Source organism: Miscanthus floridulus, chromosome 8, assembly GCF_019320115.1.
Source record: "Miscanthus floridulus cultivar M001 chromosome 8, ASM1932011v1, whole genome shotgun sequence".
NCBI classification, from domain to species: domain Eukaryota; kingdom Viridiplantae; phylum Streptophyta; class Magnoliopsida; order Poales; family Poaceae; genus Miscanthus; species Miscanthus floridulus.
The window spans coordinates 181,952,295-181,967,035 of record NC_089587.1 but is presented as its reverse complement, the minus strand read 5'-3'; the positions used below and the strand labels follow the sequence as shown (position 1 = coordinate 181,967,035).

General features: G+C 44.2%; 2 protein-coding genes and 1 long non-coding RNA gene across 4 annotated transcripts; 2 read left to right on the top strand and 1 right to left on the bottom strand.

The window, feature by feature from the left end:
• The first annotated feature begins 466 nt into the window (after nucleotides 1-466).
• LOC136477666 (serine/arginine-rich splicing factor RSZ23-like) lies at nucleotides 467-5,118 on the top strand. Of its 2 annotated transcripts, none has more exons than XM_066475904.1 (5): nucleotides 467-639; nucleotides 812-909; nucleotides 2,423-2,511; nucleotides 3,530-3,782; nucleotides 4,471-5,118. In XM_066475904.1, exons 2-5 carry the CDS (start codon nucleotides 821-823, stop codon nucleotides 4,787-4,789), a joined length of 750 nt encoding a protein of 249 aa, XP_066332001.1. In that variant the 5' UTR covers nucleotides 467-639; nucleotides 812-820; the 3' UTR covers nucleotides 4,790-5,118. The 2 variants fall into 2 exon arrangements, with proteins under 2 accessions (XP_066332001.1, XP_066331999.1); XM_066475902.1 differs by having other exon boundaries at nucleotides 470-635.
• A 3,399-nt stretch (nucleotides 5,119-8,517) lies between these two features.
• On the top strand, nucleotides 8,518-10,178 carry LOC136477669 (uncharacterized). The gene is made up of 4 exons (XR_010764080.1): nucleotides 8,518-8,772; nucleotides 9,142-9,238; nucleotides 9,638-9,728; nucleotides 9,827-10,178. It is a non-coding gene; the product is annotated as an uncharacterized lncRNA (long non-coding RNA).
• Nucleotides 10,179-10,768: 590 nt separating this feature from the next.
• On the bottom strand, nucleotides 10,769-12,321 carry LOC136477665 (zinc finger protein CONSTANS-LIKE 3-like). Its single transcript, XM_066475901.1, has 2 exons — nucleotides 11,551-12,321; nucleotides 10,769-11,432 (listed from the first exon to the last, which is right to left on the bottom strand). Exons 1-2 carry the CDS (start codon nucleotides 12,229-12,231, stop codon nucleotides 11,118-11,120), a joined length of 996 nt encoding a protein of 331 aa, XP_066331998.1. The 5' UTR covers nucleotides 12,232-12,321; the 3' UTR covers nucleotides 10,769-11,117.
• Nucleotides 12,322-14,741: the final 2,420 nt, after the last annotated feature.

The window sequence follows — 14,741 nt, the reverse complement described above, 5'->3', positions numbered from 1 at the left end:
TATTATGCAGTATGCAGTATGCATATATGAGTATATGATAATTGTTAATATGTATTATACAACTATCTGCTTACTGGTGGTGACATAGTGCGCTTGCTGTTGCAGGCACATGTGACCCGTTGCGTACCTATGACCTGAGTGGGCATGAGTTTAAGCATAAAATTAAACTCGTGAAAGTTATGAGTTTTTTAACGGGCACATTTTATGCTCATGAGTATAGATTTGAGTTGGCAAAACCCAATGGTTTTATGTCCGTTGCCATCTCTAGGTGAATCTGAGCTAAATTGGTAAGGCTCGTCCTTTAATGGATAGGCAAGAGGTCTCGTCGCTCAGAAATTTTTTTTCTTGTTTCGAGTCCAACCTAAAACATTAATTTTATTTATTTTATATTAAAAGCTCGCCTAGGCCCGAGCCAAGGCATGAAACCCGAATCTGCCCTCTAGGTACGCCTAGACTTAAATTTTAGACCCGAAACTAGTCTGACTTTTGTAGACGGACTTTTGCTTACTCTCTCCTTAAAAAAAAAATAACATTATGGGACGTGTGCTTATAGAAAATATTAGCCTAGAGCCGCAGCCCCGGTCGCTCTAGCGACCCCAAATCTCAAATCACCCGGAGGGAACTCGCTCGCGAAGGCAAGTACGCTTTAGATCCCTCATTGCTTCTGGTTCCTAGGGCAGCGCGCCTCGATTTTCTTCTCCGTTTTGGTCTAATTCGTGAGGAATTTGGGTTTCCTCGGTGGTGCTTGGTTCCACTCCGCCTTGGAGTGGATTTCAGTGACTTTTTTGTTCAGATTGTTTCGCTCTTGCAGGCTGAGCTCATGGCTCGCGTCTACGTTGGGAACCTGGATCCGCGTGTCACAGCGCGGGAGATCGAGGACGAGTTCCGCACGTTTGGGGTTCTGAAGAGGTGAGATGCGGTGCCTTTGCTCGAAAGTGCTAAGCTTCGTTTTTGTTTCTTTATTGATAGCGGAAGCGCTAAGGTAGTCCTTTTGCCGGTAGGATTTCCCCCGACTTGCCTCTATCCTACTGTTTATAGCATATACGACTTTACGCTGTTGCTTGCTAGTTCATATACATGCATGCTAAACAATTTGTGTTTTGAGTATGATAGTTTCGTATTGAGCATAGTGCGTACCAATGGTAAAACAACAATACAGAAGCCTGTGCTCCACTTAGTGGTCATGTGATATGATATGTATAGAAATCAATAAGTAAACTGTGGCGCAGTGACTCAATGCCGATGCATTTGTGTATGCTTTGTTTGTTTGTTGAGTAGATCAAGTTTTAGTAGAGTTGTGTCTGTTTCTTGACAATCTCAGAGTTTTTTGGTGATGCATATGCTGTTTGAGAAATAGAAGGGAAAGGCAGCAGTACTATGCTCACGTTAAATTACAAGTACCTGAGGCTTAGTTTGGTAGGGCTTGGGCTTCTGCATGATAAGTTGGCAAGTGCGGTTTCAACTTACCGGTACATATGGTGCCAATCTTATCTAGTTAGCCTCACTAATAGACAATCACATCTTGTTAGTAGTATCAAGCTCAAGACAACTAAGAATCTAGCTTTAAAATTTCCACTTTATGTGTTGGCTGCTTCCTTAGTTTCTTGCAGACTAATTTGAGCTTCTTTGTTTTAAAGGCTTGTGAGTTGTTATTATCCTTTGTTTTTTTAGAAGAAAGGTAGGACCTCTTTCTAAAGATTAGAGGGTATCTTTCTGAACACTTGTGATTTAATCCAGACATCTAGTACACTTGCAGTTATGCAATTATTTTTATGCTTCATGTCGATGATGAATTGACGATACCACAGTAAAAATACTGGGTGAACATGATGACGAGTAAGAAACAACTAGTGAGATATGTAGAGTAGATTGAGTTGAAGTTACTATGATAGATGGAAAGATGGAATCATGCCAGTGATTCTGAAGTGCATCCAACATAACAATGCTACCTTCTGACCTGGAATTTTTATGTCTATGATCTATAAATAAAGGTTCTTGTCTGGTGATGTCAGAATTGACAAAATTAACTCGGAATCATATTTCCTCAATACTATGGATATCTTAAGACTGGATGAAATGCTTCAACCTTTTTCTTTAGTTGGTTGATGCCAATATATTTACTTCTGTTTGTAGTTGATTTGACAGGTTTAGCTGTTACCCTGTACAAAAGTGCCATCTTTTTTACTTTGGTTTCTCGAAAAAGTATCCTAGCCATCCTTCTATGTAGGTTTGGTTGAATTTGTTTCTGCATTTGCATGCTGAGTTGTTGTTTATCTCCTGTTTGCTGTTGATTTAGATGACACTAAGTTAAACATGTTCATAATAAAATTGCGCTCAATACCGTATTAAAATGTTTTTTCTGTACAATAGATTATTATAGTTTATATGCATTCACTTGGACTGAGTTGTTCTTTCCATGCAGTGTATGGGTTGCTAGGAAACCACCAGGGTTTGCCTTCATTGACTTTGATGACCGCAGGGATGCACAAGATGCCATTCGTGAATTGGATGGTACTTAATAACTATGGATGCCTATTTATTACTTTGTATTGTAGAGAGCTTGCCTTTTCCTGTAAGACTTTGTACAAGTAATTTATGCAGTTTTCTGATAGTAGGTTATTCCTTTGTAAAGAATGTAGATGTGGCCCTATTAAATTACTATATGTAAAAAACTATCTTTTTTTTCTTTTTAGTTACTTATTTGTAGATTTGAAAAGGCTTATAAACTTCAGATAATAATAGTATAAAAGCTTTTGATTCACAGCAATTATCACCCTGCAGAGGAAGTTGTGCCTCAAATGAAGTGGTAGCTTATGTGATGTTAAGATGTGAAAGATATTTGTGCTGCCTGATTTCTAAGTTCTCATTGTTGGTCACTTCCCAATAAGTTTGCTTGTCTAAACTTTATTATATCCATCAGCAAGTTTTGAGTTCTTTCTCTTACAGCTGGCAAGTAATAGCCATATAGTTTAGTATGCTTGAAGGTATCAAATCAAATGTCTCTGTGCTTTTATTGTGTTCTGTGAGTTGAGTTCGTGAAATGGGGGAAAAGCTGTCTTTGGCAACTATGAAATGTTTGTGCCTGTGGTTGGATACATAACAGTTGCACTTTTACCAGGAATAGAAATTAGTATCTATTATATCAACTGACTTATGAATACGCTAAGTCATGTCTATAGTTATAGCAATGCTGGGATGCTGGATATCTTGGCCCTGCTGTACATTGTCAATGCATATGTATACTAATAAACAATATCTTACTGGCAATGGAGCAGGTACTCAAGTCCTTGTCCTGCAATTGCATACAACCGCAATACTTTAATGCAAGGCTTGCTTTGCAAGAAAGCCATTGAGTTTGTTTCAAACTGCTAACATGCTCCGATCTTACATGATAATGAATCTTTCACCCTTTTTTTTATTGTGCATTAGTAATTGAACAAAGTTTTGCAATTTAGCTATTGTGAATACATATAGTTCAGCAATCTGTGAATTTATGCTTATGGTTATCTTGTTGATTTGTGCTCGATAGGTAAGAATGGTTGGAGGGTTGAGCTGTCAACCAAAGCTGGTGGTGGTCGTGGCCGAGACCGTAACGGTTCTGATATGAAGTGCTATGAGTGTGGTGAATCTGGCCACTTTGCACGTGAATGTCGCTTACGGGTTGGTTCAGGAGGCCTGGGTAGTGGAAGGCGTCGCAGCCGAAGTCCTAGATATCGCAGCCGTAGCCGAAGTCACAGCCGCAGCCATAGCCCAAGATATCGAAGGAGCCCAAGCGTCAGAAGGTAATTTGCTAATGACACCAATCCACCACATGCATTCATCCAATAGTTTTAATTAAGGGTTGGGAAACACCACCTAGAAATCCTAAAACTTCTGAGAACGAAGCAAAATTTCAAAGATAACACATTCTTTATAACCACAAGGGAGTATCCAGTAATGGTCTCAAATGCACTATTTACAGATAATAATAACAAAGGTTTTCTGGACATCTCCAGCTTTGTGTTTGAGCCTAGTCATTGCCACATTTCCCCTTTTTTCAGTTTTGCTCTGTGATTAGAAGTAGCCCCTTTACACTGATATAAATACATGCAGCGAAAATTAAGATGGCATGTTGAAAAAAGAAGAATGATGATGAGAAGTCACACCTAGAGATGTTATTTGTAGTTAATATCTAGTACATGACTAGATGTGTTCCTGATTTGATGGATAGTATTTAATCAAACGGTCAACTATGCATTCTAACTTCTGAGTGTAGTTCTTTATGTTGCATTGGTACAATATGATCCAATGCATTCTTATCCCCCTCTCCCACCTGTTATAGCTTCGTTATCATTGTGAATCCAAACTTAATATTTGAGGGGAACATTTTGAGAGACTACATAAAATAATCATCGTCTTCTTGCCTCGCTAGCAGCCTTTTTCAATGGATTATTTTGTGTTAAACCTGAAAACAAATGTTGGGTTTTTCAGGAGCTACAGCCCACGAGATCGTTCTCCTAGGAGGCGAAGTTATAGCAGGTCGCCACCAGGATCTCGTGCACGGAGTCTCAGCAGGTCGCCGCCACTGCCGCCGCCTCCTCCCAGAAATAACAGCAGGTCACCACGGGGAGCTCGAGACATGAGCAGGTCGCCACCACCACCTCCTCCCAGAAATAACAGCAGGTCACCACCGGGAGCCCGAGACGTGAGCAGGTCTCCGCCACCACCTCCTGATGCCAGAAGAAGCTATAGCAGATCCCCCGGACAGCAGCCCCAGCGTGACGAGTCCCCATATGCCAATGACGCCTGAGATTCTTAGCTGCCCCAAGATGCTGGAAAATGCGAGGGGCCCCAGCATGTTTTGCCCGAGCGCATCAATACAACTGTAATTCTATAGGATCCAGTCTGAGATTTTGTTCCAGTGTTTTGGGTTTCCCTTGGACACACCGCTGCTGATACAATTGTGGAGGCAGGACCATAACGTTTCTGTTTTAAGTATTGACTGGATGACTTTGGGCGCTTCTAGTTGTCAAGACAAGATCTGGTTCGTGTTAGACTTGTATTGCTAGGTTGTATTCGAATTTGGACAAAGTGTTTATCGTGCGCAATGCTGAGATACCTCCCTAGCTTTTCATAGGATGTTCCTACTCGCTTTTGGTCGGTGTTTTCATTCAGGGGGTGTGACGTGATAGCAATATGAAGCAGCGAGAGGATGGTGGTTGCTGCTTGGGTTGCCGTTGACAGTGGAGCATCACCTCCCCATTAAACTGTCGCCACTCCCATTATTTCATGGGAAAATTGGTTCCATAGCACCGAAAGATTACAGTATGCGGAAAATACCATCTAAAGTTTGTCCGTTCGTGAAATAGCACGGAAAGAATGAACTATTATCTGAAAACACCACTCCGTCACATTCTGAGAACGTTGTGAACTTCTATCCACCTCCACCCACCTGAGACCTCCATGGCTCCACTCACCTGTGAAAGAAAAAAAAACGCAGCTGCCATGTCCATGCTTCACGGCATAGTAGGTAGTAGCATGTCCAATTCTCCATCTCCGTCCTCCTCACGACCTCACACATGACGCGTGAGACCTCCATGGCTCCACGTCTGCCATGTCCATGCTCCTCTCGCTCAACCTCCCGCGACACCAGCGACAACCCCAAGCGGCCAAGCCGAAGGTCATCATTTATGACCTGGTGAATGGTGACGTGCTTCTGCTGAACGGCGATACCAAGGGCTGCTCAGCCTTTGGGCTTTGGACAGCAGCTTGCAGCCGGTTTTGTACTTGCCGCCGTTCAACACGCACAGGTACCATATCGAACCAGCGGTTGCAGGTCCTGTCCGTCACCACGTTTATGGAAAAAGGGGTGGAGCTACACGGTGACGAGTTGCCGCACTTACATCCTTGTTGTCTTGCCTAGAATTCCCAACTGCAGCTCCTCATCCGGCCATGGTGGAAGGTAGCTGCTATCCACGGCGCCCATGGCCCTCTTGCGAATTGCGAGGACAATGGCTGGGCTGGGTGCCGCCGAATAGAAGCTAGCGCATGTGCCACCCATGCCCATGGCTTGTCGTGTCCCCTCTGCTGCGGCCTGCGGGTGAGCATGCCTCCCTCCGCAGCCGGGGAGCAGGAGCAGCGCCTAGTGGGTCTTTGGCACAGCTCGACGTACGGATGGTCCCAGCACGACGAGCTCGACGTACGGGTGCAGCGAGACGAAGCAATGCACCATAGCCAAGTCCTCGATCGGCCACCACCTCTCTACCCAGTCATCTCCATCTGAGTGGAGTCAAGCGAGGAGTGGAGAGGGCTTGGCCGGTGCTTGAAATGAGCGACTGCAACATGCCAACAGGATTGGTGAGAGGGTGGGAAGAGGATGACGAGTGGACCGTCCTCTCTGAATGAAACGGAGTGAGTGTGAGGGAGACGCCGTTAACAATAAGTTAACAGAATGCTAGATTTCGAAACGGATTATTGCTTTCAATGGTATTTTACGTAACAGCGAACTTTCGATGGTATTTTACGAATGTTGTGACCTTTCGATGCTATATAACCAATTTTCCCTTATTTCATCCCTGATATATATAGGTAGTCACCAATGTTTCATCGTTCCAAACACAGTGGGAGATGCAACTCCCCCAATATCATGCCCCGACATCAAAAGCCTTGTTTTTCTCTCTTGCCCTTGCTTGGGCATCTGCCTTGACACCATCTGCCGCATCTAGCAGGGCACTTCAAAAGGAGAGAAAAATTCCAATTTGACATTAGAAACATTTTTGTTTTTCTATTTGACACTTCCATTACTTTAGAGTGGTAACGCTGTTAATTCCAGTGGTAACAGAAGCAACAAAAAACGGGAAACATAACAGTTTTGAAAATAATAAAAAATGCTACTATATGAAAAAAACAAGGGCAAAACGGTCTTTTCGTTTGGGACTTAACACCGTCAAATAGATAGAAAAGAAAGGTGACAAATAGAAAATAATTTAAATTTGGATGCTAAATAGGAAAGATTTTAAACTTGCTTGTCAAATAGAAAAGCAAAAGTTTGTGTCAAATAAAAAAATTTCTTGTGAGAGGCGGCCGCCGATGAACCCCACCCGCCCACGCTCTCGTGCTTGACGGTGCATTGTCAGATCTGTTGGTATCAAATCGACCCCTCGAAGATCCATCGGTGTCGATTCTACCTTGTCCGAGACCTATTGGTGTGCCCAAATCAAGCTAGAACACCCGCCATGGTGGAGTTTCGCTGCCCTTCTCTCTTCCACCATTGAGGAAGAAGTCCAGCACCCCCAGTGTAGATAAATACCCCACCGGGTGCCGGGGAGACAAGAGATACGGGAGAAGCGAGGAAATATAGAAAAATATAAATAAATTTTGTTGACCTATATATATATATATAATTTTTATAGATATTATAGAGAGGGGAGATTGGTGATCTACTGATCTGTTAATATGTACGTATAGGCCTTGTTCGCTTTTCTTATAATTCATATTTTTCAGTTTGTTTTTTTGGCTGGAACAATATTATTCTAAAACAACCATGGGCGGATCCAAGGGTATTCCCTAGTATTCCCAGGAATACCCAACTCTTTTGACACACTCTTATGTATATACGTGTATACTTATATATATATATATATATATATATATATATATATATATATATATATATATATATATATATATATATATATATATATATATATATATATATATATATATATATATATATATAAATGCATAATGCAATATTATGTAGTATTTTAGTTCAATCTAGCCCACAGTAGCAAAAAAAAAACATCTGCAATTTTGACACAAGGCGAGTTATTTACTTCTCTGTTGTTTATGCAGCTGCAATTTGCAACTAGAAGTCTAGAACCTAGGAGTGGGAATACCCAAGATTAAAATCCTAGCTCCGCCACTGAAAACAACGAATCAGATGAAACAGTGTTTCCTGTGGTTTCTTCAGCCGAGGGAACGGGGCCATAGTCGTTCACGGGTGGCGCGCCATCGTTGGTGCTGTTCAGCGAGCGGGGGCCTCCCTCTTGCAGGAAAGCTTACCGCATTTAGGAATTTCGATGTGCGCCGGCGTCGTGCGTTGCGTGCCACTTGTCGGGAAAAAGTCGTGCACAGTAGTGGACTGGGGGTACCGGGTACACTTGAGTCACGTGGTGGTACGTACTAACCCGGTTTCGGCTTCTAGCTGCAACTTCACCTGCAGCTACCAACGGCTGAAAAGGCTTCATTGATTCAACCCAATTCCAAGGCTCAAATCAGAAATTTACCTGGAACCCCGTTTCGGTACACTACAAGAATTATGCGTATTAACAACGAGACGATACCGACCACTGATAATATGTGGTCGTCGGTGATCATTTGGCCCAGTCCGGCCTTTAAGTTGGTGCTATAATTTGACCCCGACGACCAAAAAGCTACCCGTGGTTAATTACACGTATAATGTGGTCGTCGGTACTCGGTACAGCTGTGTACCTTAATTACCGGCAGTTGGCAACAAAATAAAACCAGCAAGCGGAAGCCAATTTCTATTGCCCCATGACTTCTTCCGTCTAACCCTAGCAAGTCGAGAACTCCAGGGACGCACGCCGCAGGCGAGGGCCTCGGACTGCGAGACGGCGTGATGGGTACGAGCGCCGGCCTGCCGGATCAGCATTCACGTAAAGACGGGGAGGCGCGCGATCCGCATGCTGTTGCCCAGATGCATCTCGGTGATGGCCTGGCGGTGCACTGGGCAACATTAATTACAAGATCTCGATCAGGAGCAGCGACCAGGTCCCCTAGTCCATCCTTATATATCAGATCTATAATTTTCAGTTGTATTTTTCTTGGTTGAGAGTCACGGTGATCTGTTCACATTCTCCTTAGTATAATATTGAATCTAATACTGAATCTGGTCAATGTAATGTTCGGAAAAAATTGCAGTATTTTGTAGAGCGAGTCTTTTGATTTTTGCGTTGAATTTGCTTTACCTGGTACGTTGATTCGTTGCGTCCCGCCGTGTTATCAATTATCCTCTCATCACTAAAATATTGGACATATCAAAATATCACGCGTCTGCAGCCTACAAGTATAACTTCTATCAGGTTGTTCTAATCACTGCTTTGTTTCTAAACTAATTTGGTACCTCGGCAAAGTGCCCAGTGTTGCAGGGTCTGATGACTGTCTGCTGCTCCTGTGCTATGGTGTCTGGAACCGCCGGTGCTGCACTGCAATACCTTTCATCACATAAAAGAAAAAGGTAAAAAGCATGAAGTCTTTCCTTCAAAAAAAAGGGAATGAATTGTACTTTTCTTGATTAGTAAGAGCGAGATACCAATCCTGCATGTCTTCTCAAACCAATGTGTATTAGGTAATTCCTCGTGCTTGTTTAATGTTAATAACCTAACTTTTTTACTATTTCGTTGTTTCCTGAATACTACTCCATCCGTTTTTTTACTTGTCCCATCAGGTTGATTAAGTCAAACATTTTTAACTGTGACAATCAATTTTAAAAAATAATAATGTAGTTTCATAACATGTGAACTATATATTATGATAGTATTTCTTAAGTTCAATCTTGAAACATAAATCTTATATGTGGTTGATCTACACAAGAATCCTATGACACTCTAGTTATGAGTTGGAAATTCTAATGCAGGATTTATCTCTATGTTGTCGGCATTGAAGGGCATCATGAATCAAGAATATCAATTGTATGTAATGCCTAAAAAGATTTGCATCCCTGTTAGGTTTGTCTTCTTTCTTTTGATCGTAGAATTCTGCAAAGTAGATCTGTAGCACAGTTTCTTTTATGGGTATGCAAGTGATTCTTTTCCTAAACATGCAGGACACGTGTTACTGTAGCTGGGCTGGTAGAAAAAAATTACAGTCGAAGTTACAAAATCGAGCAACTCAAGAAGGTGATGGGCATAAGAAAGGGTCATATGCATGCTGTTTAAAGACAACATGAATATCCAGGGAACTGTTAAGAATCTCATATTGTAGGAATCAGGTTGGAGAATATTATTAGAAGCATGACAAAGGAATTGTATGTGAGGAGGACCAGCTAATTGTGTGCTTGCCTTCGAGCATGACTTTTGCTTCTTTGTAATAGGATTGCTAAGTCACGCAGTATTAGATACATTTGTAATATTAAGAGTTATTTATGAATAATCTGTTGCAAATTTATTTATCATAGATTTCTGGTATGGTGAATGTGCATTTGTATATTGTGCAAAGTGGTGGCTCACCCTATAAAAATTGGTGTTAGCCAATGTGAAATACGAGCATAAATATTGTACTAAAAGTTTAGAAAATGGTCATTGTTACTAAAAAATGGTCGTTAGTACTTCATGCCAGATGGTATAAAAAATATTAATGATAGAAAATGTGGTCGTTATTACTATAAATGTGGTCGTTATTAGTGTAGTATCAACGACCACATATTGTGTGGTCGTTGAAAAGTTAACGACGGGAAAAATTGTGTGGTCGTTAATTGTATTAACGACGGAGCTTTTAACGACCATGGACGACCACACTTTTGTGGTCGTTAATAACTTTTAGCAACCACATTTGGACTTTTAACGACCACATATCTCGTCGTTAATACCACTTTTTCTTGTAGTGGTAACTGCTGAGCAGCTCACAGTTTTCATTTCGATCGCTGAATCGATGCTCTACCAACCAACCACCTTGTTCGCAACAACTGCAGCAGGAAAAGAGCTGGATAGCTGTGCTATCTCATTGATCTTTCTGAGAGCCGAGTGCTGCACTATGGCAGTGATGCATATGAACAGCAAAATTTTCAGGTAGCAGATGCATTCATGGAAAAGAAACAACTCTAGATGGTAATGTACAAGGGTGGATTACAGTGATGGTGAGGACCGAGAAGGATTACAAGAGTTCCATGCGAACGCGATTGAGTTCGTCCATCGAACAACTACACAGTTATTCATGCTACACGGAGCTCGCGTCCCATGCATTCGGAGTTTCAGATCCAGAGCTGGCAACCCCTCGATCAAAAGAGAGAGGGAGGAAAAAAAAGGTTCAGAGTCGGCAGAGTTGGCAAAACTAAGGAGTCGTCGTCGCCGCCGGGCAGGCGGGGAGGGGCCGTCTGCCGGGGTCGCCGTCTTCTCTCCTCAACAGAAGGACGGGACGACGCCGTCCGACGCCGCGTGCGCCGACCCCGCGGGCGAGAAGCACGCCCCTTCGTCGTGCTCCAGCGCGTCGTCCTCGGCCTCCGCGGAGCAGCGCTTGGCGAAGCGGCCCTTGATGCGCGGCCGCGTCTCGGCGTACGCCTTGCGGGACGCGTAGCGGATGGTCTTGTCGAACCGACGGTTCTTGCGCTTCTCACGGTACCGCATCAGCCGCGCCTCCCGCTCCTTCCCCCTGCTCACCACCGCCGGCACGCCGGCCTGCGCGTCCGGCACCACCGCCACCTCCGAGGACGACAACTGTAATAATAAGGGACATTATCACCACCGTCCACAAAATTAAAAGGGAGCATATTTTCGAGGAATCTGAGAGAAACCATGGGTGTGAGGGTCCAGGATGTATAGAAGTAAGGCTTACACTGTGATTCATGGAGTGTTCGGGGTAGAAAAAGCTGCCGGCAGCGATGTCCAACTCGGGCGGCGCGACCGGCACGCCGATGGCCTTGGCGCCGTCCATGCACCGGGCGAAGTCCAGGTCGACGCCGAGGTAGGCTTCCGATTCCGCGAACAACGTGTCTGCGGCGGTGGCGGCGGCGCTGTCCTCGTGGCTGTTGTCAGGCTCGGCGAGCAGCCACGACGCCGCCTCGGCCTCGTTGCTCCCGTCGTCGTCATCCGCCGCCGCGGCTTCCCCCTGAGCCTTGGCCCCCGCTGCGGCCGCGGCGGCGAAAGCCGGGGACGGGAAGGGCTGCGGCGCGTCGGCGAGCGCGCCGAAGAAGGGCGCGACGGGGAGGCGCTCGTGGCGGCGCGCGAGCGGGTTGGCCGAGTGGATGTCAGCGTCGCAGGCGGAGCAGAGCGCGGCAGCGTCGGCGCGGCAGGTGACGGCCGCGGGGGAGTGCTCGCAGACCTCGCACAGCCAGACGCGCGCGTGGCGCGACCCGGCGCCGTGCGCCCGGGCGTCGCAGCCGGGGCACAGGAACGCGCCGTCCTCGCGGCAGTGCAGCCGCGCCGGCTCCGCGGCGCACGCGTCGCAGGGGCGCGCGCCCATCACGCTCCAGTACCCCACCGCCGGCTTCTGCTCCAGCTCCACCGCGGTGTCCATGCTGCTGCCTGCTGGATGCTGGTGTCACGGACGGCTCTCGGGGGGTTTGCGTTGGAAATGGCTGCCCCCGGGGTGTTTCTGGGTGTGTGCCCGCCGCAGCGGGCGTTTTGAGGGGTCGGCCAGCACGTGGAGGGGCTGGCGGCCACGAGACGGGCGGCCAGTGGACCGGCGTCCCGTCGCTGTCTCGGGGTTGCTCCTTTGTTCGCTTGTCCGACGATGCTAGATGTCAACTAGAGTTGCTAAGAACAATGCGCTTGCTGTCTTACAGCCTTTTCTCAGTCAACTTATATAGTAGTTAACTTTTTATAGTTAATACATGACCCACTTATCTCTCTCACATATTTTCTTGGTTTTTGTGCTCAAGCCGGCTCTAAACTTACAGTCCGCTTCTCTCTCTCCTCATCTCTCTTCTCCATCTCAGCATTTAGTCGGCTTACAGCCTACTATTATACTTGCTCTAATCGTCACTGGAAAAGGACTTAAACTCGATGCCAATGTAAGATGCCCACTAGTAAGGCCCCGTTTAGATATTACGAAATGGCTTTCTGGAAAAAATCTACCTGAATTGTTAGCTTTAATTTGTATAAGAAATTAGACCTAGAATATTTTCTAGGCCTGAATTATGCTAACCGAACAAGCCCTGAAGATTTTCTGTTAAGTCTGTTGTTTTTGCGTTGGTTAAACAACACCACCTTTCCTCGTCAACGTAAAAGCATAATCAAACGCGAAAAGGGCGTACTGAGTTTCTCTTGCACTATAATATTAGTTACTAAATTAACATTATTTTAGGTCACCCAATAAATTTTATTGCACGCTTCCTAACTATCAGATACCTGAATTATTTAGTCCGTTCAGGCGATGCTTGTGCACTGGCCACGGCTGCTTAGCGCATTAGACTCCCTACGCGGCAGAGGTCTTTCAACGTCTGTAAAGCATTGCCGGAGAGAGAACTAGTTTTCAGGCACCTGTAAATTAGCATCTCCCATTTTATTGATCTAACTTTTGCACGTTAAATATGTACATAGTAAATACTTCGATTAATTGTTTGTCGAAAGTTATAAGGTTTGGCCCCGTTCGACTTACCCCATATTCGACTTGTTCGACTTGTTTTTTCAGCCAGAAGAATGTTTTTTCTCTCACAACAATTCAGTTAGAACAGTGTTTTCAGCCAAGTCAGACCAGCGAACGGGGCCTTTGAAGTTTTTAAAATAAAAATGTGTGTTAACAATGATGGACTGTAGCATACTCGATTCTTTTGATGAAATCTAAGGTTCATTTAGGGCGCTGGAGTGTTTCGTGAATGCCTAGTGCTCAAATTTCCTCGGTACATGTCATGCATTTGGTCAAACCAAAAACCTCAGTTTAGTCCGTTGGTCTATTGAACGATTCATTAAGCTAAAAATAAAAACCAAATTTCGCTACATAATTCTCAAGAGTGATAGATTTGGTCGCATTCTAGTCCGTTTTTAGTTTTCGAACGATCTTACATAGGTAAACATCATAGATGTTGGGCTCGTTATTGTCCGTTTTGTTAAAGCAGAAGCAGTGGATCAATGTGGAGAGCTCCGACTAGGGTTGAATAGCGCGTGAGGGGTCAGTAGAGGCGAGGCATTGGCGGTGCAAATCTGATCAACGGAGGAAGGTCAAAGACGACAAAGTCGAGCATCAGCATGTTTGTTTGGCTGTGGCTTATCGTAAACGATCGTAAATTTCCAGCCGGAACAGTATTTTTCTCTCACACAAACTATCTAGCAGTACTTCTTTACGAAACAGCAACGATACGAACCAGCCAACCGAACATGCTGCATGTTGGTAGGTCGTGTGGCATAGTAGACAACAACGAACTTACGTATGCCATCAACGTATGTGTAGCATTAGCAAGTTGGTAGGCCGGTTATAGGCTAGGACAATAGGACTGGAGAAAGAGACTTGTGGCCATTTACTCATTTATTATCATGTAAACACTATGTCATCACTCGTTTTTTCACGTGAGAGCTCTATCACTAATTTAGTTACGTGATGAACTGAGAGTTACGTATGTGTTCATGTGAGAACTATGCCTATTTGCTAAAAATGCTTTGTTTACCAAATACACCAATATCTATTTGGTGATAACACTGAGAACCTTTTAGCTCAATTAACTCCATTTAAATGCTTCCTAAATAATTTAAACACTACAAGGGCGATCGAAAGTTTAATCTTTAAGTCCTTAGAATGAATGAAAATTTTAAAAAAATGGATTGAGAATCTTTTGGCTTCCATGTGTGCATTTATCTTTTTCAAGTTTGTAGTGTACTCAGTACACATTAGAGCATTTGCTCTTGCTCTTTAAGGACCCCTTTAGAATGCGAGATTTCTTTTTCCATTCTTGTATTTTTCTCGTGAAAAAAAAACCTATTGCTGTGGAATTTCTACACAATTTCTGTGAAACTAATGAATTCAAAGGGAGTCTGAAGAAGGGTTGAAAACTCATGGGACAATATGGTTTCCTGTATAAACAGCGACACACA